A 25380-nucleotide genomic window follows, 5' to 3' on the forward strand; every position below is an offset into this window, starting at 1 on the left:
GATTGTCGTCTGGGATGTGAGCATATGCGAGGCAGCCAAACGGACGTAGGTGCGAGACATTTGGTAGTTCACCATAGAAGAGTTCAAACGGCGTTCTGTTGTCAGTAGCTGACGACGGGAGGAAGTTCTTGATGTATACTGAGTTGAGGATGGCGTGGCCCCAGAACGAACGAGGAAAACCACTCTGGTGATGGGCACTTAATGCTCGGGTGGCAATGGTCTGGTGTCCACGTTCGGCAACACCATTCTGTTCGGCTGTATGAGGCATCGTAAGTTCGTGCTCAATTCCTTTACTACGCAGGAATTCAATAGTAGCGTGAGAGACGTATTCGCCACCGTTGTCACTGCGGAGGCGTTTAACTCGTTGCCCTGACTGGTTTTCAATCCAGGCGATATATCGCAGAAGGTGCGAGTGTACCTCACTCTTGTGCTTAATGAGGTAGATAGTGGAATAACGCGAAAAATCATCAGTGAAGGCAACAAAGTATGTTTCGCCGGACGGGGTTGCAGTGTTGACGGGTCCCCAAACGTCAGTGTGAACAAGTTCAGCGACGTGCGTTGCACGGTGTCGAGCATGAGACGGGAACGGCAATCGTTTTTGTTTGCCCATTAGGCACGACGGACAGTCAATGTGGTCACCAGGTCCTGTAGACTCGTCTAACAGGTTAAGTGACAGTCCTAATACAACCTTCTCAGCTTTGCGCAAGGTGGAGTTTGCGGCATGGCCCATGCGTGCATGCCATACAGCTAGTGGTAATGGCGTAGCCGAGGTGGACCTGGTGGCAAAGGCCGTATGGGTGTGCTTGGCTCGAAGGTAGTATAGACCGGCAGAGCATTCCACACGTGCGATCACAGTCTTATCAGCACGACGCATTTGTCCTCCTTCAGCATCCGTTTCGAAGAAAATTCCCTCCGACGCTAGAGCAGACACTGATATCAGTGTGCACCGTAGGTCTGGTACGTGGAGGAAAGGGAGTTCGATAGACTCATGTCTTCCGTCGAGCACTAGCGTGATGAATCCCCAACCTGGGGCAAGAACAGTATCGTCATTCGCAAGTTTCACGATTAATGGAGGGTTGTAAGTTCTGTAGCAAGTGAAGAGGGAGTGATTGGATTCCATATGTGCGGTGGCGGCAGAGTCTACGTGGAATTGAAAAGAAATAGTGCTCGTATTAGAGAAACTAGCAGAGTGTGTAGGAAGACGAAGAAACGATGGAATGCCGTCAGGTTGTCCTGGTAGGGGAACTGATATGTCAGTACCTTGTGAAGGTGAGGGGGGAATGCACGCTGACGTGTTTGATGAGTCGGATTTTGCTAGACGAGCACGGCAGTTGTTCCAGATATGGCCTGTGCGCTTGCAAGATCCGCACGTCGAGCGCCACGACAACTCCCATTTATCTCCCTTGGAGGCGTCAAAATCCTTCGGTTTGGCACGCTCAGTAGGTTTACCTGCTTTCGCCACCCTAGCAGCCATGGCTGTGTGGTGCGCATGTGGGTTTGCAGAGCCGAAACTTGCATAATATTGTTCCGAGTTCCTGATCTGGCTGATGACTCCTTCCAGCGTTAGCTTCCCGGTATTGGCGTCAGCACTATGGAGTATGAGCTGGGAAAGCGGCGCATAGAAGTCGGGAAGGGCACGCAGTAGCGCTTGGACAAGGGTATATTCGTTGCACTTCCATTCGATGGATTCAATGACCTTGAATTGGGCCTTGATGTCCGTGATCTCCTTAATGGTCTTGGTAAGAGAGTCGCTATCAGATGCTTTGGGAAGGTCAAAGATACGGCCCATGAGGCTCGTAAAGCGGATGCCAACAGACGCCTGATACTTGTCTTCTAGCGCTTTCCAGATGACGGCTGGATCAGTGACACCCATGAAGTGGATGAGGTCACTTGAGTGTACCGTCATACCAAGGAGTCCTTTGGTTATGCTTTGGCGTTCTCGGAAAGAAATGACGTCCGCGCTCGCATCATGTGCCGCGAGGCGTTTGTTGAAGTCAGCCTCAGTCTCAGTGGTGCTTCTGGTTGGGCGCGGAGGACCCTTCTCATCTCCTGAAAGGAGGCGCCAAAGGTTGAAGAGCGAGAGCCAAAGGTCCATGGTCGTTACCCACGAGGTGTAGTTGGAGCCATTGGCGTCCAGAGGAGGGTGAGGAAAAGATGTTGGAATCCGGATGTTGGACGACGATATGGTGGACATGACAGGTGTCGAACGATGTGTCGGCGATGGCGACAATAGAATGGGAAGATTCAATGGGTGTGGTAACGAGCGAGTTGGTACGACAGGCGTTAATGGCGGCGATGGCGGCAAGGGAATGGATAAGATCCGCAGGTCAAGCGGGGATAGAGGGCGACCTTGTTCCAGTTCGGAAAAGGTCGGAGAGGCTCAGATAAGGCGAGTGGAAGCGAGAAACGAATGTATGCCTAGTCTGAGCCAGGGCTCATAACCTATCAAAGGTGAAGAGACTCGGACTAGAGAAACTAAGGGCGAGAACAGAACTCAGTCTTGGTTCAAAAAGACTGAGGGAGATTGTTCGACGAGAGGAGGAATTAATACGTTTGATTGGGACGGAGAGTCAATAGGAAACGTGTATGACGCATGGTAGGAGGAGTGTTCGTGTATGTAAAATGAAAAGGCTAAGTACGTGTAAGGGTCATATCTTGATATGCAGATGAAAATGTCGAGTCAGATCCTAATTGAATATCATGATTATGGTTCATAAACATACTCCTGTGATGTCACCATGTACGACGTCTTGCGAATGAACTAGAAGTCCGTAAATCAAAAGACATCATGCGTTTGTTCGAGAGTACTTACAATATAAGACTGCTGATACCAATTCTTGAAGCTTGGAGCACGTAATATCGTAAGTCAGCCTCATGTTATTTGGTAAATTGGAGAATCGAACCGGTACTCACGATGTGGAATCTCAGCCCCAAAGAGAGATCATCGTGCTTCAATTCCAGGTAAGAATGCAGTAAACCATTCTCGACCCATGGACAAACAAGGGCAGGCAGAGGGCCAAACCCCCATGTAAGTCCAATGAGCGGTAAGATGTGTACATCTTTCAGGGTGGCCCATGTTTGTGCCTCCTTACACAATCGCGAAAATAGAATGAGATCGCGGGATCACAGGGGATGTGGTCAGCTTACCCTGCTCTTCTTGTCTCTATCTTTAACATCAGCTTGAATCCTGATTGCTTTTACGGCAACCTAGAGGGTAGTCAGTAAGTATGAAACTGATGGGTATGGAGTCCAGACGAACCCTCATATTCTTCTCAACCCAGATGCATCTCCATGCATCGCTGAATCCGCCGATACCGTTAGCCAGGGCATCTTTATCCTTGATCTGTCCACTGAGATCAGGAAGACCATCTATTGGGTGAAGACGTCTGATTCGTCATGGTTTTAGAGTGAATTGATGTCAGAATCACTAAGCCACCAACATTGGTCCGTCCGAGTCAGCTTCAAGGCTTGTTACTGGCTGTGATGCTGCTAGGTATGTAAGATGTCCAGCCAAGGTTGATCCTGCAGTAAAGGGTTCGACAGGTTGTTCCTGATAGAGGAAGTAGAATTACGCACTAGGGCAACTGGACCGCACTCAAACGAGCGGCCGTTTACAGGAGGCTTGGAGGGCAGAAGTCGGACAACTGCTTCCCAAAGTAAAGTTGGGTACCAACTACGAGTTGGGCTAACTGGTGACTCGACTTTCTGTTCCGACATCAGAATGACCATGACTCGCGCAGCTAATACAGGTCCGCTCATGGCCGGATCATTCAGGGCCTCTTGTACTATTGGCGTCGGAACCCATCCAGGTGCAATACAATTTACACGTCCCCTCGGTGCGATCTTCACGACATCACTTTTGAGTGTCGTCGTCAAGCCATACATCATCGCTGCCCATATCCACGCTCAGCACATAGCTGATTCACGACAAACATAAAAATCACCACTCTTACTGATAGCATAATCGCCGTGAATCGCTTCGCCATACTTTCCTGATGTGCTCCCGATGAGCACAATTGCAGCCCTATCTTTCACGCTTTCTGTTGCTGTACGCAAGTGGGACAAGTGTCAAGAACTCACGGCAGACCAGGAAGCTTGGGTTTGCACTGATGGTGCGGTCCCATTGTCCAATGGTCATATCGACGATAGGTACGTCCTGGGGCAACCATATGCCATGGTTGACCACGATTACTGCCACAGGGCCGAATGCGAAGGCATGAGTACGTTTTCAGACAGATCATGCAAGACATACCAGTTGGGAACGATTGATTGTGGACACGGTTTGATCATGGGATCCCGGATAACCTGAAGGCGTCCCATTGTCATACCAGGGGCAGAAGCCTCTATAACAACCAATAAGCAACATTGAATTGTACGGAGCACACTGACGCACCCTAATTTTTGTCTTGGTACCCTCTTCATTTAATATTTGATTCCTGATTGACTTCACAGCTACCTGGGACCTTATCAGACTCGAACATGAAAATCGGGACGCACTCACTATGATGATGCTACCGTTCCTGTCCCATGTACATCACCGGATGTCACTCAGGCCTCCAAAAGAAGTGGCGTGCGATCTAGTTGGCCAGTCAAAGCTGGCAGGCTGAATCAAGTCAGCATTGCTGCCGTAGTGTCTGGCTGAAGTCTCACCAGCTTGTTAGATCATTCAGATTCGAGTGGGCAGAGAACTGGAGATGCTCTAAGTGACGTTGCCCGAAATTGAAGTGTCTGAAGTATTTTCAAGAGAAGTTGGAGCTTGTGTGTTCGTTCCACTGTGATGAAAATTGAGGTCGTAGTAGCTGCATAGTAGATTCGATGTTCGTTATTCTGTATATAGTATACCGATTCCTTCCGAAACACTCACTTAATCCCTGGGGGCCTAGAACGTTTACCGGTATGGCGGTACCTCAGTACTCAGTCTCGGACGAGAGTGAGGGTATGTCCGTTCATTTATAGTATTCTGACCTTCGCCAGCCGACCTTCTAGAAAACTTTAAGCGTTGAGCTTTGAAACTTTGAGCGCAGTGAGCCCAATAAACTAGGGTTGCCCTTACTCTACCTTTAAGCCATTGTCATCGGAGTAGGAGTGAACTGCTGTGGATTTTTCTTTGGTCTGTGTCGTCCTGCTTCGCGCCAGTCATGAAGGATGGAAGACGTGTGGCACACTCACACTCAGTTCAGTTCTTTTTTTCCCCGCATCTGTATTTGACTCCTCATAATCAATATTCGCCGCCATGAATGTCACCCACGCACTCGGATCCATCTATCTTCGTGCACCTCCTTTTCCTTGCGCTGCTTTTCTCGGGTCCACGCCACGTGTTGACAACACCACTGGGGGAGTCGGCCCCGTTGTCTGGAATGCAGCTTTTGGTGGTGCAATGGTCTTCTGGGTGGGGAGCTTGATGTTTGCTTGAAAGGCGACCCATTGAAACATCGAAGCTAAAATCCGCGCAGCATTGAGTACGTACTGCTCGAATCGTGCACAGATTGTTCAACATGTATTTCCATTGATATGAGTTTACTGATGACATGAAACTATGCTATATATCTTGCCCGTCTACAGGCCTACAAACGCCTAAACAAAAGATAGTTTGCCGGTGTCCAAATTCCATACCCGCATTGTTTTATCAATTGACTCAGTCGCCAGCTGCGTGTTGTCCGCGGAGATATCAATGCAGCTGATTTGAAGTGAGTGTCCTTTGAATGTTTCCACAATTCCCGTCTCAACCTCACAGGCTCTCAGCTCCGCCCTACCTAGATCTCCACCACCAGTGGCAACCCATCGGCCGTTCCTTGATACAGCCACTGCACATACTTTCTCCTCGCAAACACCCCGCGCTTCCTCAATTTCCTTGCCCGTCTTCAAATCCCATTGCCGAGTGGTGTGATCTTTGTTTTTTATCTGGCTGTGTGGTTTGTCTGACAGAATAAAAAAAAGGAGATCCGCTGGTCATTCGCTGGCCATCTGGAAAATAGGATATGGATCGAATCCCACTTCCATGACCCTTCAAAGTTATTGATGGTTTCAAAATCGTTTTCGTAGCGGCCGTCTTTGTCGATGCAGAGGCCATGGTTGCGTCTCTGTGAAGTAGTGTGGGCAAGGTATTCTTGAGGAGCGTTCAAAGGTGAGCTCTCCTTTTGTCACGACTGACGCTGGCAGGTATTCGACGACAGGCCCTCTGGTCAAGCCAAACGTCAGCCCACCCGCGCTCGAAATACAGATCAGAATTTGGTGTTACCGAAGAGTTCTGGTTACGAGCTTGATGGGCGATGAATTCCTGAATGTGAGTGCAGCTACTTGGGCGTCGCCTTGCATAAATATACCCTGACACGCCCCTCCTGCATGGCAGCTGTGCACGCTTTTCAGCTCAAAGCCACGCCCTCAACATACAGCATCAATCTGTTTGCTATCAATTCCCACCCAATGATGGGCGACAAAATGTTCAAATCTTACTCCACGTCGTTGCTCTCAGATGCATGAACGTACACGTTCAGTCCTCAGGGAGACCACTGTTCATCATCAAACGACTATGCGCATGCGCAACGTTGCAGACACATGGTCGTTTCAGCGCCTTTTTGTTCGTCCTGAGCACGCACTAACCAATTTGCAAATTTATCAAACACTAGAAGCTTCGAGTGGGTGGGAATGCGAAGACTTCCGGCCAGGTGTAAGTTTTGTTTCAATTTTGACGTGGTCTCGAGTGTTCTGAATCATGAATCATCATTCACAGGAAAGGCCTCAACTTCAACATGCTCTCCCTCTCGAAGCGTGAACAGAAGGCTAATCACTCCGTCGACAATTATTACAAGGAGACGCTTCGGGTTGGTCCCTTGAAGATGGAGAAGGCGCCAAAACTTCCTCATGCCCCTAAGCAAATCCAAATGTGCGTATAACTTCTGTTCTTGGTCTTTCATGACAATTAACGTCTCCCTGCAGACAAGATTTCCAGTTCTTCGACCCACTCTGGCTCAACTCCAGGAACGAGAACTCGCCATGCACAAGGTATGCTCTCTATTATCATTTTTCTATTTGGTATTCATTATGCGCCTGGAGGCAAAATGGGCTCACAGCTACTCTTCGTGAACCTGGACCTGATGACACGCCCGAGCCGAGCGCGCAGCTGCACAAGAATTCATAGATACCGCCGAGCCGCTGACAGAAGAGGAGCAGGCACTGAAAGAGAAACATACTGAGGCTGGCTTCCACGATTGGAGTAGACGAGACTTCCAGCAGTTTGCCGCGCGCTTGAGAATTATGGATGGTATTGTATTTTCTGCTTTTCCGCGAGAGGTACGTTACTGACGCACGAGTAGGACGGATGACGATGATCTGTTATCTTCGGAGATACAGGACAAGGACTGGAGACAGGTTAACTACTTGTACTTCAAGAAGCACTGGAAGGAACTGTCTGGTAAGCATATCATCCGCCGTATTCTTCTGAATCCTAGCTGACTTGTCTGAATGAAGAACATCCAAGAATCGCTGCGCGTATCGCCGAACGTGAAGTCAAGCGGAATAAGCGGTCAAATCTCGAATTTCTACTTGCCAAAAAGATGCAAGACAACGACCCATTCTCATGTGTCGCATCATTCCAATCGCACTTATCAATCCCATATCTCGCATCATCCGCATCATTCGCATCACACCCTTCAATCCCAGTCGCGTGCGCGCTCACCGGCACGCATGGAACAAGATGGCAGGGCGACGCCCACACCCTCTCGTCTGCATTCTCCGTCGTGCTCCTTCAATCAGGCCGACGAGGAGATGGTAGCAAAGCCATTGGCTGAACGAGGCGCTGGTCATCGCACCTCGCACGCTCCTAGTGCTCTCGACCCAGCGATTGAAATTGTCGATCCCCGCTTCCGGCGGAACAATTGTTTGGACCATCTGTACGTACCCTCTTTTTCTCCCTCATCAGACTCAATTGACACTTGTGCACCAGGGTGCAGAAATTGTGCAGCTAATACTAGACCACGGCAAACTTCAGTCACCAGACATCATTTCACGATTGTCAATTCAAAACCCAAAAAGTCGGGAGATTTCTTTTGATCTATAACCATTGCTAATGGTGCACCCAGGTTCAAGCCTATACTCGCAAACATTAAAACATTATACAAGCCCATATTCAGCGCATATATTAAGCCATCCACATTACTCTTACATCACTCACCCAGGGACAAACGTATCAAATACGAAGCAGAAGAGAAAACTAAAATAGCGGGTTTCCCTACAGCGAAGGAGTGAGGTTCAAGAGACCGCGGAGGCGCGGCTGAAACGGGAGGAGGAAGAAGCAGAGAGCGTGGGCTTGGTGAGTTGCCGCGCACCCACCAGTCCCAATATCTGTGAGCAAGTGCAGAATCATAGAAGCGGAAGCCGGAAGATCTGATCAGCCATCGGTCATCCAAGGTGAGCAAACTCCAGCGATTATTATTTTTTGTGGGTACTAAACGTTCAATTCAAATTTCTAGGATGACGTCTACTTTCGGGTGAATTTTGACAAATTCAATACCCATATCCGCAACAAAGTTAGTATCTGCTTCCCGTTCTTGGCTTCATACTGATGTTATTTGCCAGCTCATCGAGATGGCTGTAGGAGAGCGTTTTAATCAAAATGCTGCTCTTGTCATGTGAGCCACACTAAAGGCGAGCGGAGACAGACAAAAGAGTGCGTCTGATGCAAGATACACTAAATCATGTGTTCTTCATATGCTTATGGTGAAATAGATCCTACATCAACTGCTGCAATTACCATGCTTATTTCTGCTGACGATGACCTTTTGACAGGTCTCGTCTCGTCAACCAAAAAAGCCTCAAGGGCTTCACTTGTCAAGGATAATCTTGGTCTAATGTCCGCCGTAGACAATCCAACGCCAGCTGGTAAAGCGGCGTCGTTCATAAGTCTAGCCGACAACATAGTACATGTTGAATTTGAAATAGTTAGCAAATGCCTGCGAAGGCGTGTGCCGAAGGCAGTGGCTCGGGAACGACACGGAGACGTCGGCGTTAGAATAGTGCGTCTACTCCTCGATATTGGAAAGATGGATGACAAGCAGGTGCAACCCTTGATGGTTTCGTCTTAAAATGTCTCTGATACCAAACAGATAGCAAAGGTGGCCAAGATGCCAAATAACGTTGTCCGGCCACTTCTTGGCACTGTCGTTTGACTTTTTGATTTCGACTCAAGAGGTACCCAGAAGCGCCGATCGTAATCCCACGCGGACATTTTATCTATGGTACTTGGTGTTTCCATTTTGTCAGGATCATTGACGCAACCAGATACCCAGGCACGTCGATCTACCAAAAGCATATTCTGTGCTGTTGGGACACCTGTACAAGACGCTGTATAATATAGGTCCAATCTCAAACATTCTACGTCGCAGACGGTCAGCCGGCACCGTCAACAACCAACCAACAATGCCCGCTCCACAGACCCTCCACCGAGCAACAATGTTCTCCAATAACAATAACCAATCCCACCGTATCCGCTTAGTTCCCCACCTCAACTCTCGCCGCACACTCCGCTTCGAACCCATAACCCGCGACCTCAAGGACAACGACATCCCCCTCCGCATCGGCCGCTTCGCAGATCGCTCAGGAATAGGTCTCGCAGCAGTAAATGCTCTAAACACGAACAAACTCGCCTTCAAGAGCAAAGTCGTCTCGTGCCCATGCTGAGATCTGGGTTGACAATGGCAAATTCTATATCAAAGATACAAAATCTTCTTCAGGCACGTTCCTTAATCATCTACGCCTAAGTTTTCCTTTCATTCTTCCCCGCTGGCCCGGCCCGCAGAGGATCAGATTCCTTGATTAGTCGGGTGTTCAGGGGGACTACTGAAAGTGACTAGTGACTTGTCGTCCGAAGGTTTGAAATTCGTAAATCAAAACGGAGGTAAAGGGCCGCCGTGAAGGTGACAGCTGTACAGCCTATGGTTCTTCGACGCTGCGCCCACAAGACACCCCTTTGCGGAGTGCCAGCCTGAGAATCCCATGCAAGCCTTTCGCCTCTGTGCGAGGTAAAACTTTATACCTATAGCAAACGTTGTTTATTGATATTGCGACTGGTTCGGGTTGGATAAATGCCAAAGAAAACAAGAGGGATTAAGCAGGAAATCTAGGGATACATGATTTGGATTGAAAGAAGATTGACAGGCGAAGGTGATTACATGATTGTCGTTGTCACGAACTCGGTGCCAATTAAAGATCGTTTATCGTTTATCGGTGTTTACTGTGGGGGTGCGCAACGCGCATTAAATTACTGAAACATGAGTCTGGCTCTGCCATCAACTTCGTTCAACTACTTTATCGATTCGATTATCAATTGTGGACCTTGACTTGAAACATCCAAATGGTGTTTTGCTAGTTTAAAAGCTAGCTCAGGTTTGCGCATCTTGATTCTCAACCCCCTTTCTTCTCTATCTGAGCCTCCTTAGTAGCCCTCATCATCATGGCCGACAATGCTGACACCACCGTACACAAGACACCTCCCCGTAACTCTACCTTGTCTGCCAATTTGGAGGCTGGGCTCAAGTTCATCACTCGCAGTCGGTTCCGCTGCTGTCAGCGAACGTATCAGTACTGTTGGCGTTGAGTGGGTCAATTTTTCCTTTTGTTCTCGCCACCATCACCTATATCAGTGAATTTCACAGAGTCAATGATGTCCGCCCATGGATTGCGAGGGACATCCAAAACTTTGAGAAGTGTGAGGCAGATACGATGCTGCAAGAACTCTTTGCAAGATGTACGGATTTCTCTCAATACCTTTTTGGCAGCCAGAAATCGAAGCTGCTCAAGATAAAGGGACACCTGACTGATTTGTAAGTCAGCATTTCGAGTAGTGCGAAAGAAGACTGACACTATTGTCAAGTTGTGATATCGAGCGCGAACCATCGACATATGCTCCTTTCGTCAAAGCCGCCAACTGTGCACTCCGTGAACTAAGCAAGGTGAAGGTACATGGAATACCTGCGTCCAAGGTCGACGACACGACCGATGTCCTACTTCATGTCAATGATCCAAAGAGGACCACCAGGACAAACAGTCCGAACACAAGCCTGACCCTTGTCGTCGTTCCCCACCAAACTGCCCTGGGTAAGAAAGTACACGAAACGCAAGAATCACAGGTTTTTACCGAGATGGCGTGCAAATCGCCCAACGACAACTTTCAATGGACCGATGTTCGATTGACATCGCATAGTAGCCATGCTGGCATCCAGTCAGTTTTCCATTGTCACGGCTCTTGGCACAAAGAACAATCCCGTATCTCATAGGTTGAAACGCTCTTAATCCAATGTTTTGCTGAGTTTTTCGCATCAGTGGTCACAGGCATTAGCTACGATAAAGTATGACACTTAATTACCATCCAGTTGGCGCCTACTTATGAACGCAAAGCTGAATTATATCCATCGCATGGCGGCTAGGACATGCTTCATGCTACTTGGGGTACATGGGGCCGGCCATATTATATCCGATCCCTAGTACGTATCTTCAATTTCATATTTGCCATTTTCTAATGGAAGTTATCGAAAACTTCCGGGAGAGTGTGAGCGAACGATGGCTTCGTGCTGGCATCCCTGCCATGGTCGCTTTCTCTATTCTGATCATAGTATCGCCGCGTCCCGTTCGCCGCAACATCTATGAGGTCCTCTTTCATGTTCACTTCCTTGGCGTCCTGTGGGTGTACCACTTCCATTTTCTTGTAATTGTCATTGACAGACAGAGCGCAGCATATTTCTGGTAGGAGGATATTACCACACTAAAGGTGCTCAGTAAGTCCAAATGAATACAAACAACTTGGTTCCTAGCTTGCAGCGAACAGCGGGTCGTACTGGATATGGCCCTCGTGTGCGTTCTGGGCTTTTGATCGCTTCATCCGAGCGGTTCGACTCGTTGTATTCAACCACTCTTACTTTGGGTTCAAGTCAGGAACTGGGAAAATGGACGCAGCGACTGAAACGCTTTCCAAAAATGTCATTCGATTGCGCCTGTGTCGACCCATGCATTTCCATTGGTCCCCGGGACAAACGGCATATCTGATAATGCCCTCAGTTTCGACCCTGCCATTCGAAGCGCACCCATTTACGATTGCGAGTTTTGATTCTAGTCTGCTGTCAACTGCACCAGCAGAGGGTCAATCCAGCGCCGAGGTCATGGGATCTAGCGCCCCGTTCTGGAAGGAGCTGGCATTTTTGGTCAACACGCAGGTTGTTTTCCGAAAAAGCTCAAGGAAGTAGCTTCCAAGAAGGAAACTGTCAAGGTTTTTGTGAATGGTCCTTACGGCCCATCTCCCGACCTCGGTTCATACGACGCCTCTGTATTGGTGGCAGGTGAGTTAGTGTATCGTCTCATAATCACATGGAGCTAATTGAATTCAGGTGGGTCTGGCGTCTCGTATACCCTCCCGGTCTTCCTTAACATCATCGAGTATGCGCGCTCACTTTGATTGTTGTGATTGATGTCTGATCCTTCTTTTAGATGCATATGCAAGGGGAAAGCTCTGGCACGTGCGTGGTGTTCATTCAGTTCATTCGCGAGGCTGGTGCATGTATTAACAACAATCCGCAGCTTCTTCTTCAAGGTTATTGACGTCACGCATTGTAGAGTATGTCCAATGGATTGAAGAAGAACATGCTGTTCGGCTTGCTCCACCTTCTTTGACAATCTCTATTCGCATCTTTATCACCGCTTCTTCATCCAACACATCCAGGGAAGACAATTCCAGCATTTCAAGTTCGACTGAGAAGAAAGATAATCCGGAACCCACAGTTAGTCATGGCCGGTAAACACAGGGAACAAGTTATGCACCCTTTTCAACCCGCACCATCAACGAATGTGCAACCATGACCTAGCCTTTGTCATTATGGACTGGACAATGTCATTGCGGCTTCTTGTAGCATCTCTCTTCTCAACAGACCAATCACTTTCGAATCCTCGCAACTTCAAGTTGGGCGTGTCCTGTCGCAACATATCGATTTTGCGGTCTTAGTATCCTATATTTGCTGCATATGGCATAACGTCGCTTTCAACTGCTCCTCATTGTGGGCGCACATCACCATCACAGCTGACAACGTGCATAATGTTTACAGAGGGTGCGCCATCGCAAATACATCTCTTCTTGCAATCCGTACTGACCTTTGCTTAACATACACCGCAGTCTACGCGATCTTCGCCTTCAAACTCGCCTTTTTTTCCTCAGACAGAAACGAGCATATTGCACAAGCGGACCACAGCCTCGACCAGTTAGCAAATAGCCTTGCCAAAGTGAGAAGAGACTGCAAGAACAATACGTGTCTCCCCCTTGTTCACATCTGTTGTTCTAAGCGATCTAGAGCGCGACCGTCTCCGTACCCTCCAAGAGACCCTTGCTCAGCACACAGCACACTTCATGTTGCATGCCTCCTTCCACCCCAATCACTAGCGCTTACCAAGGAATCTCAGGAGCTCTCTGTGTTGAGTCAAACTATTGGTAGAGCACGCTCAGGCCTTGTACAGGAGCTAGTAGAGGTGTTTCACGTTGTCGAAGTTGGGGGACGACCTGCAGTGGACGGCCAGGTGCAAGAGGAGAATGGACTGTTGGCAGACTGGTTCTTCCAGTACTGGGAGACGTTAGACGTGCCTTACGATTACTCACTATGCCAAGAATCTGATCACATAGGACATAGACCCGTGTGGGTCAACGCGTACCCGGTCACTAGAAGTTGCAATTTCTCTCATTAGACAATGATATCAGAAATGCATAGACAAAATCATTTAACAAAGGAAACTTAGGAAAGGTATAGGTACATTGCGGTATGGCCGACATTCCTACTTCTACACAAGGTATGACTGGCATGCAGTGTGCTTGGGCCATCGAGTTGTCCATCCAATTATCTTCTGAGGTACACGTAGTACAAGCGGGTTGAGCTTGAGCGTGCACTTCAGGTGGTGCGACAGAGGAGAAACTGCCCGGAACAATTAAACGAATGCTCGCTTATAGTGCGACATACATGCCAAAGATGGAGCACGTTACCTGAAGTAACCTGGTCCTGTATTGGCATCGACCTTGTAATACGCCAGCCTCTTCAAGACATCTGACATCATCGGTCGCTGTTTCGGGTCATCATTCATGAGCTCTCGAGCTATTTCAAGTAGCGCATTGCGTTCCCTGGATGGACTACACAGGAAGCACAGCTCCTCCAACGTCTTTCCACAGGACCACAAGTCTCCGCGGATCGCGCTGTAGAGACCTTGACTAGCCTCGACTTCAGGCGCAAGATATCCTGTGGTACCGACAATGCCGCAGAACATTGATTCAGTGCCTTGGATGCGTAGGGATTTGTTGAAGTCGATGATAGACAGGCGGCCGCCATCGGTGGGGACGAGGATATTTGGAGGTTTCAGATCCAGGTGCGCCACGCCATGCTGATGCATGAAGCAACAGCTTCGAATAGCTGCTTGGCCACAGGCCATAGGTGTACGCCGGGGTTGGATAGACTAGTAAGGTGGCTGCCAGCCGTAGGCATTGATACAACGTTACCCCCATGCACCGGCCAGATTTGGACTGGCGAGATGGTGTAGTTTGAGGGAGCAGGGCATATTCTTAACGTCTGCTTAGCAAATGCAAGATAACTATGATGTGTCGTTTGCCCACCTCTTTCTGAATCCAAACGTGAAGTCCCGGGGATCCTAGGCGCTGCTTTCATGCCCCAAAGGCAAATGACGCTCAGGCATAAATTGATGAGGATCTTGGTAGATGCTCGCGTCGTGAGTCATTGCCCTAAATCAAACCTTGCGTTCAACGATCACTTCTTCTCAGAGTTTAGTGGCTAACCTACCAAATGTTGGACATCACCCAGGTATCTTGGGGAATACGGTAGCCCTTGTACGAGTCGATTTGCATGGGCGACCTTGGGGAAATTTGGTCATGGCAAGGGGGACCGTTTTACTACCCCTTGCCATGACGAAGCTGCCCCAAACCAAATTCAAATATTAGCCTCATCACGTGTTCCGACTCTTATCAGCAACTTCACGCCAACGCAAGAAAACAATTGCTGCTCGCCGCTCTGCAGAGTCTGCACTACTTAAAGTGTCAGGGTCAGTTGTACTTCTTGCCATCCTCCACTCCCTTCTTTCCGCATCATTGCTGTGCTTTCATCTTGCTGGTTACAGACGTCACATTTCTAAAGGTATTTCTCTATACAATTCTGTGTTAGCACTCAACTCGTTGCAGAAGGTGTATGGACGCTTCCCCCGCATATTAGGAATGGGAGACTATGCTTCGGTAAGCGCCTCCAAACTGCTGCATATCCACATAAATTAATTCTGTACAGCGGTTGGCAACCCTACCTACGAAATCGCTACCTGATCAACCTTCTCCCTCGTCAGACACCTCTGCACGTTTGACTCGCTCATCAATATTGATCGCACCGTTGATATGATCACACTCCTTCTGAACCAACTCGCGTATGAAGGCCTCGTCGACGATTTTATTGGTCAACTGTAAGTAGCTATTTTCAAGATCTTCGAAGTGAACACCAGACGCTGAGACTTCATACAGGATGAACTCGCAGACACGCATGCAAAACTCGCAAAGCAACACGCCCTATGTGAGAAACTCGGGACGGACCTACTTGCTTTGAACATTAACAGCGGGAGTGGGCCAAGAGAGGAGGGTGGGGAGAACAGGTCTATATTTGAATGGAAGGCCTGCCTTTGAATGGTTCGTAGTCTTTTTCTGTCGTGTTTACTGTACGTCCTTTTATCCTAGGTCGTCATCTCTTTCGACTCGCCGCGCTAGCTTCACCAAGCTGCACTTTGTTCTGCATGTTTCCCTCTCTCGTCACCTCCCTCGCTATATGCTCTCGCCTCGTCTCGCTATCATACATTTGTTATTTCCGTCTGTCTCTTAATGCCGTCTGTGTCTCTGAGTGCCATGTAGTTGTTATCAAAACAAAATATATTGATTTTGAGCTATATACAATTGTGTGCACAACGAAGGGTATCATAAGTCGATGCAGTGAGAATGTTGCTAGACAGAGGTGGCGTTCTAAGGATCTATAAGTGAGGAGAATGTTGACGACAAGGAAATGGTAGCAATTGTTGGGCTAGTATCACACTGCGCGGCGCTCGAGCTCGGCCACTCTTTCTCGCATTCGGTTTATTTCAGCCTCATGCTCCCTCGCTGCTTCGTCCTTTTGCCTCCTCTCCTCCTCTCGTTGCCTCCTCTCCTCCTCTACTCTCCTCTCCGCTTCCTCTCGTTGCTTCCTCTCCTCCTCTAGTCTCCTCTCCGCTTCCTCTCGTTGCTTCCTCTCCTCCTCTACTCTCCTCTCCGCTTCCTCTCGTTTCCTCCTCTCTTTGTCAATCTCTGGTTGACGTTGAGCCCCTCCTTCCAACCTCAACTGTAAAAAAACAAATAAGTAAGCAACCCAACCAATCCCAAAAAAAACAACTCACCCAGCGCTCCTCCTCCTCCTTCCTCTCCCTCCTCTCCTCCACCACATTCTCAAACAGCGCCCACTCCACGTGATACTGCTTACACACCTCCTCAACACTCTCTGCCTTTGGAATGTCCTGCCCCCAAAACTGAGAGCGCCCATCAATCAGGGTGGTCTCCTGGCACCCATCAAAAAGCGTCTTGAGGGTCTCCCAAACAGTGTGTGCATACCAGTAACACTGGTACTGCCACAACCGGTAAGTCGGGGAATGTTTGCTGAGCACGCACAACAGCACAGATACCTGCATCGCCGAAGGACGAGCAGAAGCGGGAAAGTCAAGGTTTGATAGAAATCTGTATGACCGATATCGTTGAGTCAAGTACGACTCAAGGGCAGAGGGGCTGTTGAAGGTTGTTGATATGGTATCGTGAGCAGGGACCTGAGAAACTGAGGGGGACAGTACAGAAGCCTGTCCAACCGATCTAAACGAGCCACCATTGTTCTCCGTGCACTCCACACGCGATGTGCGATCAAGCACCAGGACAGCAACGGCGTGACGTTGCACCGGATGACGGAAATGGAGGAGGATGAATTCGTGTTGCACGTCTTTGGTGCACTTGCCGAAGACCATGCGTTCGAGATCGCATTGCGAGGAAAGCTCACTGGTCATTAGTACTGAGTACCAATCTCCTACCGGGGTCCGAGTATCACCCTGGGTGAACACCCCAGGGAGGTCGGTTGGGGATGACATGAATGCGTGCAGGATCGTTGCGAGGAAATTGCGAACGCTGAAACGCTTGACGCTTTTGCTTTTGAAGGCCATTTCATTGACTAGGGTTGGGGCACGAGGTAGGGTGGCTCATGTGCTTGGGAGAAGCTGCGTGCGTCAATCATCGTACTTCTTGCTCCTTATGGGCAGTATGGACCCTCTGAGATGGAGACTCATTGGGACCTGTAGGATGCTAATATTCTAATTCCGAAACCAGGATGTACTCGAGCCAACTTTCCCTAGTTTTAAATTTTACATAATTGACTTCAAGGCCATTAATATTCTGGCACTTTTGTCACAAAAATGCAACGATTTGATCATATGTGATAGGTGCCGGTGAGGCCTTGAGGCCTCGCTACGTAATAGAATACTATGCCTTCCACTGCAATCGGCACCCCACAGAAGTCGGCAGTCACGCTTTTTCGCAGGGTTTGATGTGACGGGATGCCTTAGAACAGACAACCTTCTGGAGAGAATGTGTTGACACCGCGATCTGCAAATACGATGAGCTTTATCATATGAAAATATTCAGTTGTCAGAGTGAACATACCATACTCGGAACACGCCAAAACATAATTTACACGAAGGAGAGAAGTGAAAGAATGAGCGTTATGCGCTTGTCGACGCGCGTCCGATCAAGCCAGCGTGTGGAAAACATTTTACATTTGCAGATTGATGTGGCTTATGTCCTGTACAGAGTAAAGTAAGGGTATGCATAGTCAATGAAGGCCACTAGACATACAGCACAAGCCCATAATGAACGAACATGGTCTGGGGATCGGAGGATCCGTTCCTGCAGGGGTCCCAAGTTTCGGAGTTGATTCTCTCTCGTGGCTTTTGCAACCTTCCGAATCTCCTGCAATAGGGTTAGTAACGACGGAAACAGAGTAACTGAAGAAATAACACACTTGTGCTTCATAATCTGATCACTGCCTCATGCATGGCAAATTCCGAATTCTAGATCCTTCACAAGATCCTCCGCTTCATTATCGAGCTCGTGTTCAAACTCGAGCATGCCAGGGATGAAGGTGCCAATTTCGTGTACCCCAGGAGCGGAGGTTTGGGAATACCTTGGGTGGTGGAGGTAGGGAAGTGGTCATGGTTGACATTCGTCTGCGCTTGCGAGCCTGGAGTTCAACTGGGTCGATGTTAAATTCGACATCCATCTGCTGTGATATGATTCACTTAGTGAATGGAACGACATTCACGGGAATCAATATATACGCTGTTGTAGTGTTCTTCGACATATTCTTTTGTGCGAGTACCCATATGTTCTGCGATCATCTCCAGTTTCCAAGGCCTTCCTGAGATATTCCCTCAATAAGTAAGAACTCCCTGTAAATACGTTTCAGAAGAAGCGATGCGGATGGCATTGGTAACTTACTCATCTGCCGCCCAGTCAGCAGACGAGCTCAAGGTACCGGAGTTCGAAAGTCGATGGAGCTTCGAGCTCAGGATGTGAAACGGGTTAGCGCAAGGGAAATCATACGATCGTGAGCCAACGCACAGAGCAGTTGTGTCTCGGCTCTCTACCAAAAACTAAGATGACAAACGCGCCGTCAGGGATAGAAGTGGTATAACGCGCTAGTTGCGGCTGTGCGACGTGGAGTGACCGTCGGAGTCCTGCAATGTCGAGAGGAAGTCTCAGCATGGTGCTTGTTGCGAGGCCAAGGGTATTAGTCTTGGGATATGGAATCAAAAGATGTACAAGGTCTTGGCAAGGTGCTGTAGTTTTGGGAGTAGTGATGGCTGGTGGTGTGGTGAACGAGGTGGAGATAGCACCAATTGGCTGTGAAGATGATGGCAACATCTTGAAGCATCGTGATCAGGCGGCCAATGAGTTCGAAGATCTCATCCTCCATCTGACGTGACAACAGTTGAGCAAACTCCGGACGCAGAAGCTAATTGATGAGGTGAGAACGGCACCACACTGGATATGTAAGCTTTTACCTTGAGCATGAATGCAGAGGCGAAAGACGCAAAGACAAAGTGGCCTTGAAGGATGATGAGACCAAGAGAATCCCCGGTTAGGACAGTATCTTACCATCAGGTGCAGCGCGCACGAGACCACTAGGTGTCGGTACTTCAATCATTTGCCCAATGATCAGCTTTGCGGAGGCGAAGCACTGTATGAAGCTCATTAGGATGCTTTGGATACGGAACCACAATAGTACTGACCTTGTCAAGCAAGACATTGTCACTCGCCTCCATGCCTCGTTGAAGGCGTGTTGGAATCCAAAATAGTACATGACAAGACGTGAATAGCTGACCAAGCTAGAGGAGGCACATCAGCTAATCACACCAAAGATCGAAACACCAAATTTACAAGGGTAGCAGAGTACAGCGGAATACACTTCGAGGATCTAAGGCAAGGCACAAGGAATAAGCAGACGTTTGACCATCGCTTCTGGAATGAGATCATACCTCCGAACAGAAAAGTCCTAACTACACTATCACAATGAGATGGGATGGGATACACTTCGGAAACTGTGAAAATGCCATGTCAAGGAAGGCGCTTGCGAAGCATTCTTGCCGTAGACTTGATGAAGGTGTGGAGACGAAGAAGGTCATATCCTGGGTGTCTATAGAAATACGAGGAACGCGCCGCCAATGAAATTCTTGGTGTTACCTCCAGTTGCACTAGTACCCTTCCATGTCGCGCCGAGACTCTCTGGGTTAGTTGGCGTCGTGGTATGCGAAATGATGGAAATAGTGGCCGAGTCATCCCTTGCTTCTGTGCTTCCTTCTGAATATGACGTGCACCAAGACACGGGCTGTCCACAAAAATGGTTGAGAATATCCATGCCCGGAAGCAAGAACGGATAACTCGAGGAGGTGTTCTGCAGCGTAGGGGATCAAGATAGAAGCGTAAATGGAAATGGGTGGGTTGAAAGATATGTCGATGCTCTTAGGTATTTGTCCCTGATCTGGTTTGAGGAACGTACGTGGGGAAAGCAAACACGGGAGACGCGTACCAAGTGTATCTTTCAGCACAATCCGGATTAACGGCGTGGATGAACGTTCGACATGTATTCCACTCAGTAATCCAACATTCTTGACGATCACGCGTAGCACCGTATATATTGGTTCTTCGGAAGGCCTGGAGTTGAGATGGCATGAACTGAAGGGGCGTTAGTAGTGCATCTGGAGGTGGAAGGCTTTTCAAGTAAGGAAGATGTCGAAGGACAACGGGAACCGGGCTGTAATGCACGATTATCAAACACGCATACAGAGACAAAATCAATTCAACGCACCTCGAATCGGGGAACATCCAATATAAGCAAATGTAAGTGCAAATCAGCTGCCTTTCCAACCAAGACTGTAGGTCAACGAGAGTCGATTCGCCAAATAGCGCTGTCAGAGCATGCAGAGAACACTCCACGTCGATGGCCGGCGAGAATGGACAAGATATGATCGTAGTATCAGTATCGATAGTGTCTTGCGGGTCTCTTCAGCGCCCTTGCTGTCGGTTGCAAATATAACGCAGACAGTAAAGAGGGCATGAAGCACGAGCTACTGGCGGGTATTGGCCTGTCAGTTCCAGAGTGTTGAATGTTGGACAATATTGTGGATGACAGACCTTGCGTGAACCTAGGCGCTCGTCCTAGGGAAGTGTGGATAGAAGACGCGTTTGAAAGGCATGATCGGGCTCCAGGGACAGTAGCTCTTGCCAGAAGCGCTGTTCGTCCTGTCCAAGCGTATCCGTCCACAGCCGGTACTGAGACACTGTTCATAAATTAGAATGCGTGAGTGTCAGAAACTGAAAACTCACTCTTTGAGGGCAAACCGGCCCTCTTTTTGACTTCTGGGGGTGCATATCCACGAGAACGCATGCGCCGAGGGCGCAAATCTGAAGGCAAAGGTCCTTAGTTCTGTATTGAATCTTTCCAATTTGCTGAAGATCTGGTGCTTGCGACAATCGCTGTGACAGTTCCAAGCAGATGTGGAGTATGAGTTTGGATGCGAAACATCGCTCAACAAGGGAGCGGCGCTTGAGACTGCTGAGAGGGATGAAGGGTGCGAGTTATCATGCTCGCAAGTCTTGGTATGCAGGTGGGAGCAGGAACCGCGAGAACGCCCGAAGATCCACTTGAAAGCCTGTCAAGTGCACATGGACGGCGTTGATAGCCCAAAGGACAGAGCTCGAGGACGATTCGTCGAAGGCAGATGCCTTCATCTGATGCGTCTGTTGGGTGGTGGTATAGTTAGGAAGGGATGATGACTGTAGATAGAGCATGTGAATCACAAAACGGGTATGGAGGCAATATGAAGTTACACACCTTCGAGTCTGATACATCGGTTTTCTGAGCGATGGGACATGATAGTGCGACGAGGCAAAATGACGAGGATCGAGGATGGACTGAGTGGTGGCTGGATGAGTGAGAGTGGAAGTGGAAGACGGGGGTAGAGGCATGGACTCTGGATTGAGTTCAGCTGAGAAAGCAGAAGAGGTCGCGTCAAGTGAAGAAAGACCCTTCGCTAGGGTTTCCAATAAGTCACCGGAATGACTAAGTGAAACGCATAGCGAAAAGACCATAAAATGACATACGTGAGTACTGGAAATTCGTTGCCCAACGTTTCGGGCTGATAGAGATATGCGCTTGACGGAACACTCAATGGCCGCGCGGTGGTCACTGGAAGAGGCATGGATGAGCCATAGATGGGCTCTGCACAGGAGTAGATTATATTAACACAACGGAAATCACATAAGGAGATTGTGCACGCACCAATTCAAGCGGAACATCTACAGGACAGGTAACCAACGATTTGAATTTGAAGTGCAAAGGATTGGATTCTTTGGAATCTGAATCGCGCAGTGGAGGAACATCACATGACGAAGGATTGAATTTTGGTCGTTGAACTGAGCTGAGGCTAGCCATACTTCAGAGACACTTATGAGACATTTACTTAAGAGACACTTCAGAGACACTTCAAAGACACCATATGCTTAGAGACGCCATACTAGCTAGTTGCTTACTGAATCGAACCACGTGACTGTTCAATTTACCTTATGCCATTACTCTGTTACTCTGTAACCACCGCACCTTCCATTGTTTATCTCAAACTCGATTATTAAACCACATTGCTCTTCAATCTTGTCTCGTTCCTTCTCGTCCGAATCGTCTTAGCGTTTCACGCCGTAACTCAGTGTGTCTCCAAACCAAATTGAAATCTCAGCCTCCTGCATCACGTGTTCCGACTCTTATTGCCCTCCAGCAACTTCACGCCAACGCAAGAAAACAATTGCTGCTCGCCGCTCTGCAAAGTCTGCGCGACTTCAAGCATCAGGGTCGGTTGTACAGCTTGCCATCCTCCACTCCCTTCTTTCCGCATCATTGCTGGTTACAGATGTCACACTTCTAAAGGTATTTCTTTATACAACTCTGCATTAGCACTCATCTCGTTGCAGAAGATGTATGGACGCTTCCCCCGCATATTAGGAAAGGGAGTCTATATTTCGGTAAGCGCTTCCATACTCCTGCATATCTCAACATAAATTCATTCTGTACAGCGCGGGTGGCAACCCTTCTTGCGATATCGCTACCTGATCAACCTTCTCCCTCGTCAGACACCTCTGCACGTTTGACTCGCTCATCAATATTGATCGCACCGATCACACCCATTCTGGCCCAACTCACTTATGAAGGCTCATCGACGAGTTTATTGGTTCTATGACTGTAAGTAGCTATTTTCAAGATCTTCGAAGTGAACACCAGACGCTGAGACTTCATACAGGATGATCTCACAGACACGCATGCAAAACTCGCCAATCAACACGCCCTATGCGAGAAACTCGAGATGGACCTACTCGCTCTGAACATCAACAGCGGGAGTGGGCCAAGAGAGGAGGGTACCTATCTTCCCATGGAAGGCTTGCTTTTGAATGGTGAGTAGTCTTTTTCTGTCTTGTTTACTGTGCGTCCTGTCATCCTAGGTCATCATCTCTTTCGACTCGCTGCGCTAGCTTGTCTCACTCACCACGCTGCACTTTGTTCCGCCTCTCTCGTTACCTCCCTTATTGTATGCTCTTGCCTCGTCTCTCGCTACCTCTCGTCACCTCCCTCGCTGTATGCTCTCGCCTCGTCTCTTTGTCTCTTAGTGATAACCATCTCTCGCTTCCGTACATCTCTGACTGCCGCTTATTGCCATCTGTGTCGCGCAGTGCCGTCTCCGTCTCTTAGTGTCATGTAATTGTTATATAAACAAAATATATTGAATTTGAGCTATATACAAGCAAAATCGTGTGCACAATGAAGGGTATCATTGACATAAGTCAATGCAGTGAGTATGAATTCACCTAGGGTGATGTTTTCAGACATAGCTCAATCAGTTTTGAGCCGGGAGACGAACTAATTAGAGCGGGAGCTACCTGTACATCTACAGAATAGAATGAAAAAAAATTGAGATCAGTTGGTGCAACAGAAAAAAACATATAGCTGGATTACCTTCTCCTCCTATAGGCCACCCAGAGTGAGAATTTCGGGTATAACTTGGGCAGTTTTGAGCCGGGAGACAAAATTAATAGTGCGGGAGCTAGCTGTAAGACTGTAGAGTAGGACGACTAAAGGCCGAAGTCAGAAAGTGCGATGCAAAAGAGTTAAGGGTGGATTACCTCCTCCTCCCCTCCTAAGTCACCCAGGGTGCGAATTTTGAGTATAGCTGGGGCAGTTTTGAGCCGGGAGACGAAGTAAATAGCGCGGGAGCTAGCTGTAAGACTGTAGAGTAGGATGACAAAATGTCGAGGTCAGAAAATGCGATACAAAAAGTTATGGGTGGATTTCCTCCTCCTCTCTCCCTAAGCCAGTCAGAGGGAAGTTTTAGTGCATAGCTCGAGCAGTTTTGAGCCGGGAGACAAAATAAATGGCGCGGGAGCTAGCTGTAGGTCTGTAGAGTAGGATGACCAAAGATCGAGGTCAGCAGGTGCGAGGAAAAAAAAAACATCGAGCAGATTACATCCCAGGCTCCCCTTAGATCGAGAAAGACAGTGTTGAGGGTATAACTCGGGAACTAGTGATCCGTTTGGCGAAATTCTTGGTGCAGGAGCATCGTGGGCTGCAACTTTCGCAGCCCAGAATGTGTTGAGTCCTCCGAGGATCGTGGCGAGGAAGGAAAAATGGAAGAAGGTGGTCGAGCAGGTGTGAGAATTTAAGAAAAACACGGTACCTGAAGTCAACATTTACTCAACCATTACACAACATTAAGGAACCAGGATTTCTCGCGGGAGGTTCTGATTTTCAGGGGCTACAAGATGAGGTAAAGATGTCTGATAAAATGTGGAAGGAATGGGACGAAAAAAATGGAAGTCGGTGAAGTGGCCTAATGGACCATAAGTTAGGCCGTCCGCATACAATCGCAACTCAAATGGTATTCAGTCTCACATCCTCGATACATATGCTAGTCATACTGTATTCCCTGCCAGGTGATCCATCATGACACCTGCGCCTGAAATATATGGGGTGTAAGGAATCTTTCGCGCCTCAGACGCTAGATACTCAGCCATGTCCACTGTATCAGCGAAGGCAGCGGTGAGTGTCAGATCATTCGCAATCCTTTGCACCGTCTCTGCACACATGAGTTTATAAAAATGGTCTGGCAGATTGAGACTCACGACGCAGTTGACCTGGGTACCTGCGGAGTTCCTCCAATGCCAGGATGACGCCATGGTTCGATTGTCCGGCGGCTTGGACTCCGCTGGAACGTAAGTCTGCACTGGTTTGCACATGGAAGACTGGTAGGGATCCTGGCTGACGATCGACTACGAATCATCAGTGGCCGGTGAGAGAACAAAGGGATGGTGACTTACCAAACACAAAGGCACCTTCTCCGTCAAACATCTCGATTAAATCTAATGCTGCTGCCGACATGGATTATTCTGGTAGTGTTGGAAAGCACGGGGGCTGGTAGTGTCAGAAAGGATGGGGGTGTACTGACTTCAAAATGCAGGAGGCAGGGTGGACACAAGGGAATTGGCCCAATGGCAGCTGAAACGCAGCAGTGAAAGTCCGACACAAATAAGGATGAAAAATTTGCTTGCGAGACAGTGCGAGGTTTCGGGGCGGCATGGACGGCATCCACTGCGAGACACATGTGATTGTGGCAGGATGATCGAAGTGCAGGGAGGGGACAGAAAGACTGAAATAGGAAGATGAGGAAGAAAAAGTCCCAACCGACTCTTGCACTAGTCTTTTTGTTCCTTCT

At 48.6% G+C, this 25380-nt stretch overlaps 7 protein-coding genes across 7 annotated transcripts; 2 read left to right on the plus strand and 5 right to left on the minus strand.

Annotated features, from left to right (window-relative positions):
- Positions 1-2711: 2711 nt before the first annotated feature.
- On the minus strand, positions 2712-4422 carry F5891DRAFT_985706 (kinase-like domain-containing protein; the record flags this gene model as incomplete). The annotated part of the gene is made up of 11 exons (XM_041377639.1): positions 2712-2761; positions 2813-2843; positions 2914-3087; positions 3148-3207; positions 3260-3386; positions 3441-3550; positions 3577-3890; positions 3954-4046; positions 4081-4156; positions 4253-4343; positions 4394-4422. The coding sequence occupies 11 exons, from the start codon at positions 4420-4422 to the stop codon at positions 2712-2714; spliced, it is 1155 nt and encodes a 384-aa protein (XP_041219130.1).
- Positions 4423-7683: 3261 nt separating this feature from the next.
- F5891DRAFT_1258586 (uncharacterized protein) lies at positions 7684-10339 on the plus strand (the record flags this gene model as incomplete). The annotated part of the gene is made up of 13 exons (XM_041370086.1): positions 7684-7798; positions 7824-8010; positions 8079-8221; positions 8253-8308; positions 8365-8406; positions 8469-8525; positions 8575-8627; positions 8649-8665; positions 8725-9053; positions 9102-9155; positions 9187-9233; positions 9285-9396; positions 10271-10339. The coding sequence occupies 13 exons, from the start codon at positions 7684-7686 to the stop codon at positions 10337-10339; spliced, it is 1281 nt and encodes a 426-aa protein (XP_041219131.1).
- A 108-nt stretch (positions 10340-10447) lies between these two features.
- F5891DRAFT_1258588 (uncharacterized protein) lies at positions 10448-13716 on the plus strand (the record flags this gene model as incomplete). Its single annotated transcript, XM_041370087.1, has 16 exons — positions 10448-10569; positions 10650-10817; positions 10868-11215; positions 11367-11477; positions 11520-11542; positions 11607-11673; positions 11727-11768; positions 11805-11844; positions 11922-12203; positions 12227-12326; positions 12375-12423; positions 12475-12503; positions 12565-12764; positions 12986-13088; positions 13154-13260; positions 13321-13716. 16 exons carry the CDS (start codon positions 10448-10450, stop codon positions 13714-13716), a joined length of 2187 nt encoding a protein of 728 aa, XP_041219132.1.
- A 288-nt stretch (positions 13717-14004) lies between these two features.
- On the minus strand, positions 14005-14409 carry F5891DRAFT_962736 (kinase-like domain-containing protein; the record flags this gene model as incomplete). Its single annotated transcript, XM_041375939.1, has 1 exon — positions 14005-14409. The coding sequence occupies one exon, from the start codon at positions 14407-14409 to the stop codon at positions 14005-14007; it is 405 nt and encodes a 134-aa protein (XP_041219133.1).
- Positions 14410-16088: 1679 nt separating this feature from the next.
- On the minus strand, positions 16089-17235 carry F5891DRAFT_962749 (uncharacterized protein; the record flags this gene model as incomplete). The annotated part of the gene is made up of 2 exons (XM_041375941.1): positions 16089-16304; positions 16432-17235. 2 exons carry the CDS (start codon positions 17233-17235, stop codon positions 16089-16091), a joined length of 1020 nt encoding a protein of 339 aa, XP_041219134.1.
- A 1226-nt stretch (positions 17236-18461) lies between these two features.
- On the minus strand, positions 18462-22518 carry F5891DRAFT_1258595 (uncharacterized protein; the record flags this gene model as incomplete). Its single annotated transcript, XM_041370088.1, has 15 exons — positions 18462-18516; positions 18566-18624; positions 18689-18970; positions 19132-19175; positions 19226-19307; positions 19360-19455; positions 19776-20007; positions 20127-20381; positions 20436-20535; positions 20762-20907; positions 20954-21103; positions 21462-21689; positions 21731-21846; positions 21909-22053; positions 22373-22518. The coding sequence occupies 15 exons, from the start codon at positions 22516-22518 to the stop codon at positions 18462-18464; spliced, it is 2136 nt and encodes a 711-aa protein (XP_041219135.1).
- A 2062-nt stretch (positions 22519-24580) lies between these two features.
- On the minus strand, positions 24581-25046 carry F5891DRAFT_1196187 (uncharacterized protein; the record flags this gene model as incomplete). Its single annotated transcript, XM_041368261.1, has 3 exons — positions 24581-24744; positions 24791-24937; positions 24986-25046. The coding sequence occupies 3 exons, from the start codon at positions 25044-25046 to the stop codon at positions 24581-24583; spliced, it is 372 nt and encodes a 123-aa protein (XP_041219136.1).
- Between the last annotated feature and the right edge of the window lie 334 nt (positions 25047-25380).

Source organism: Suillus fuscotomentosus (genome assembly GCF_016647785.1).
Source record: "Suillus fuscotomentosus strain FC203 chromosome Unknown F5891scaffold_95, whole genome shotgun sequence".
NCBI lineage: Eukaryota > Fungi > Basidiomycota > Agaricomycetes > Boletales > Suillaceae > Suillus > Suillus fuscotomentosus.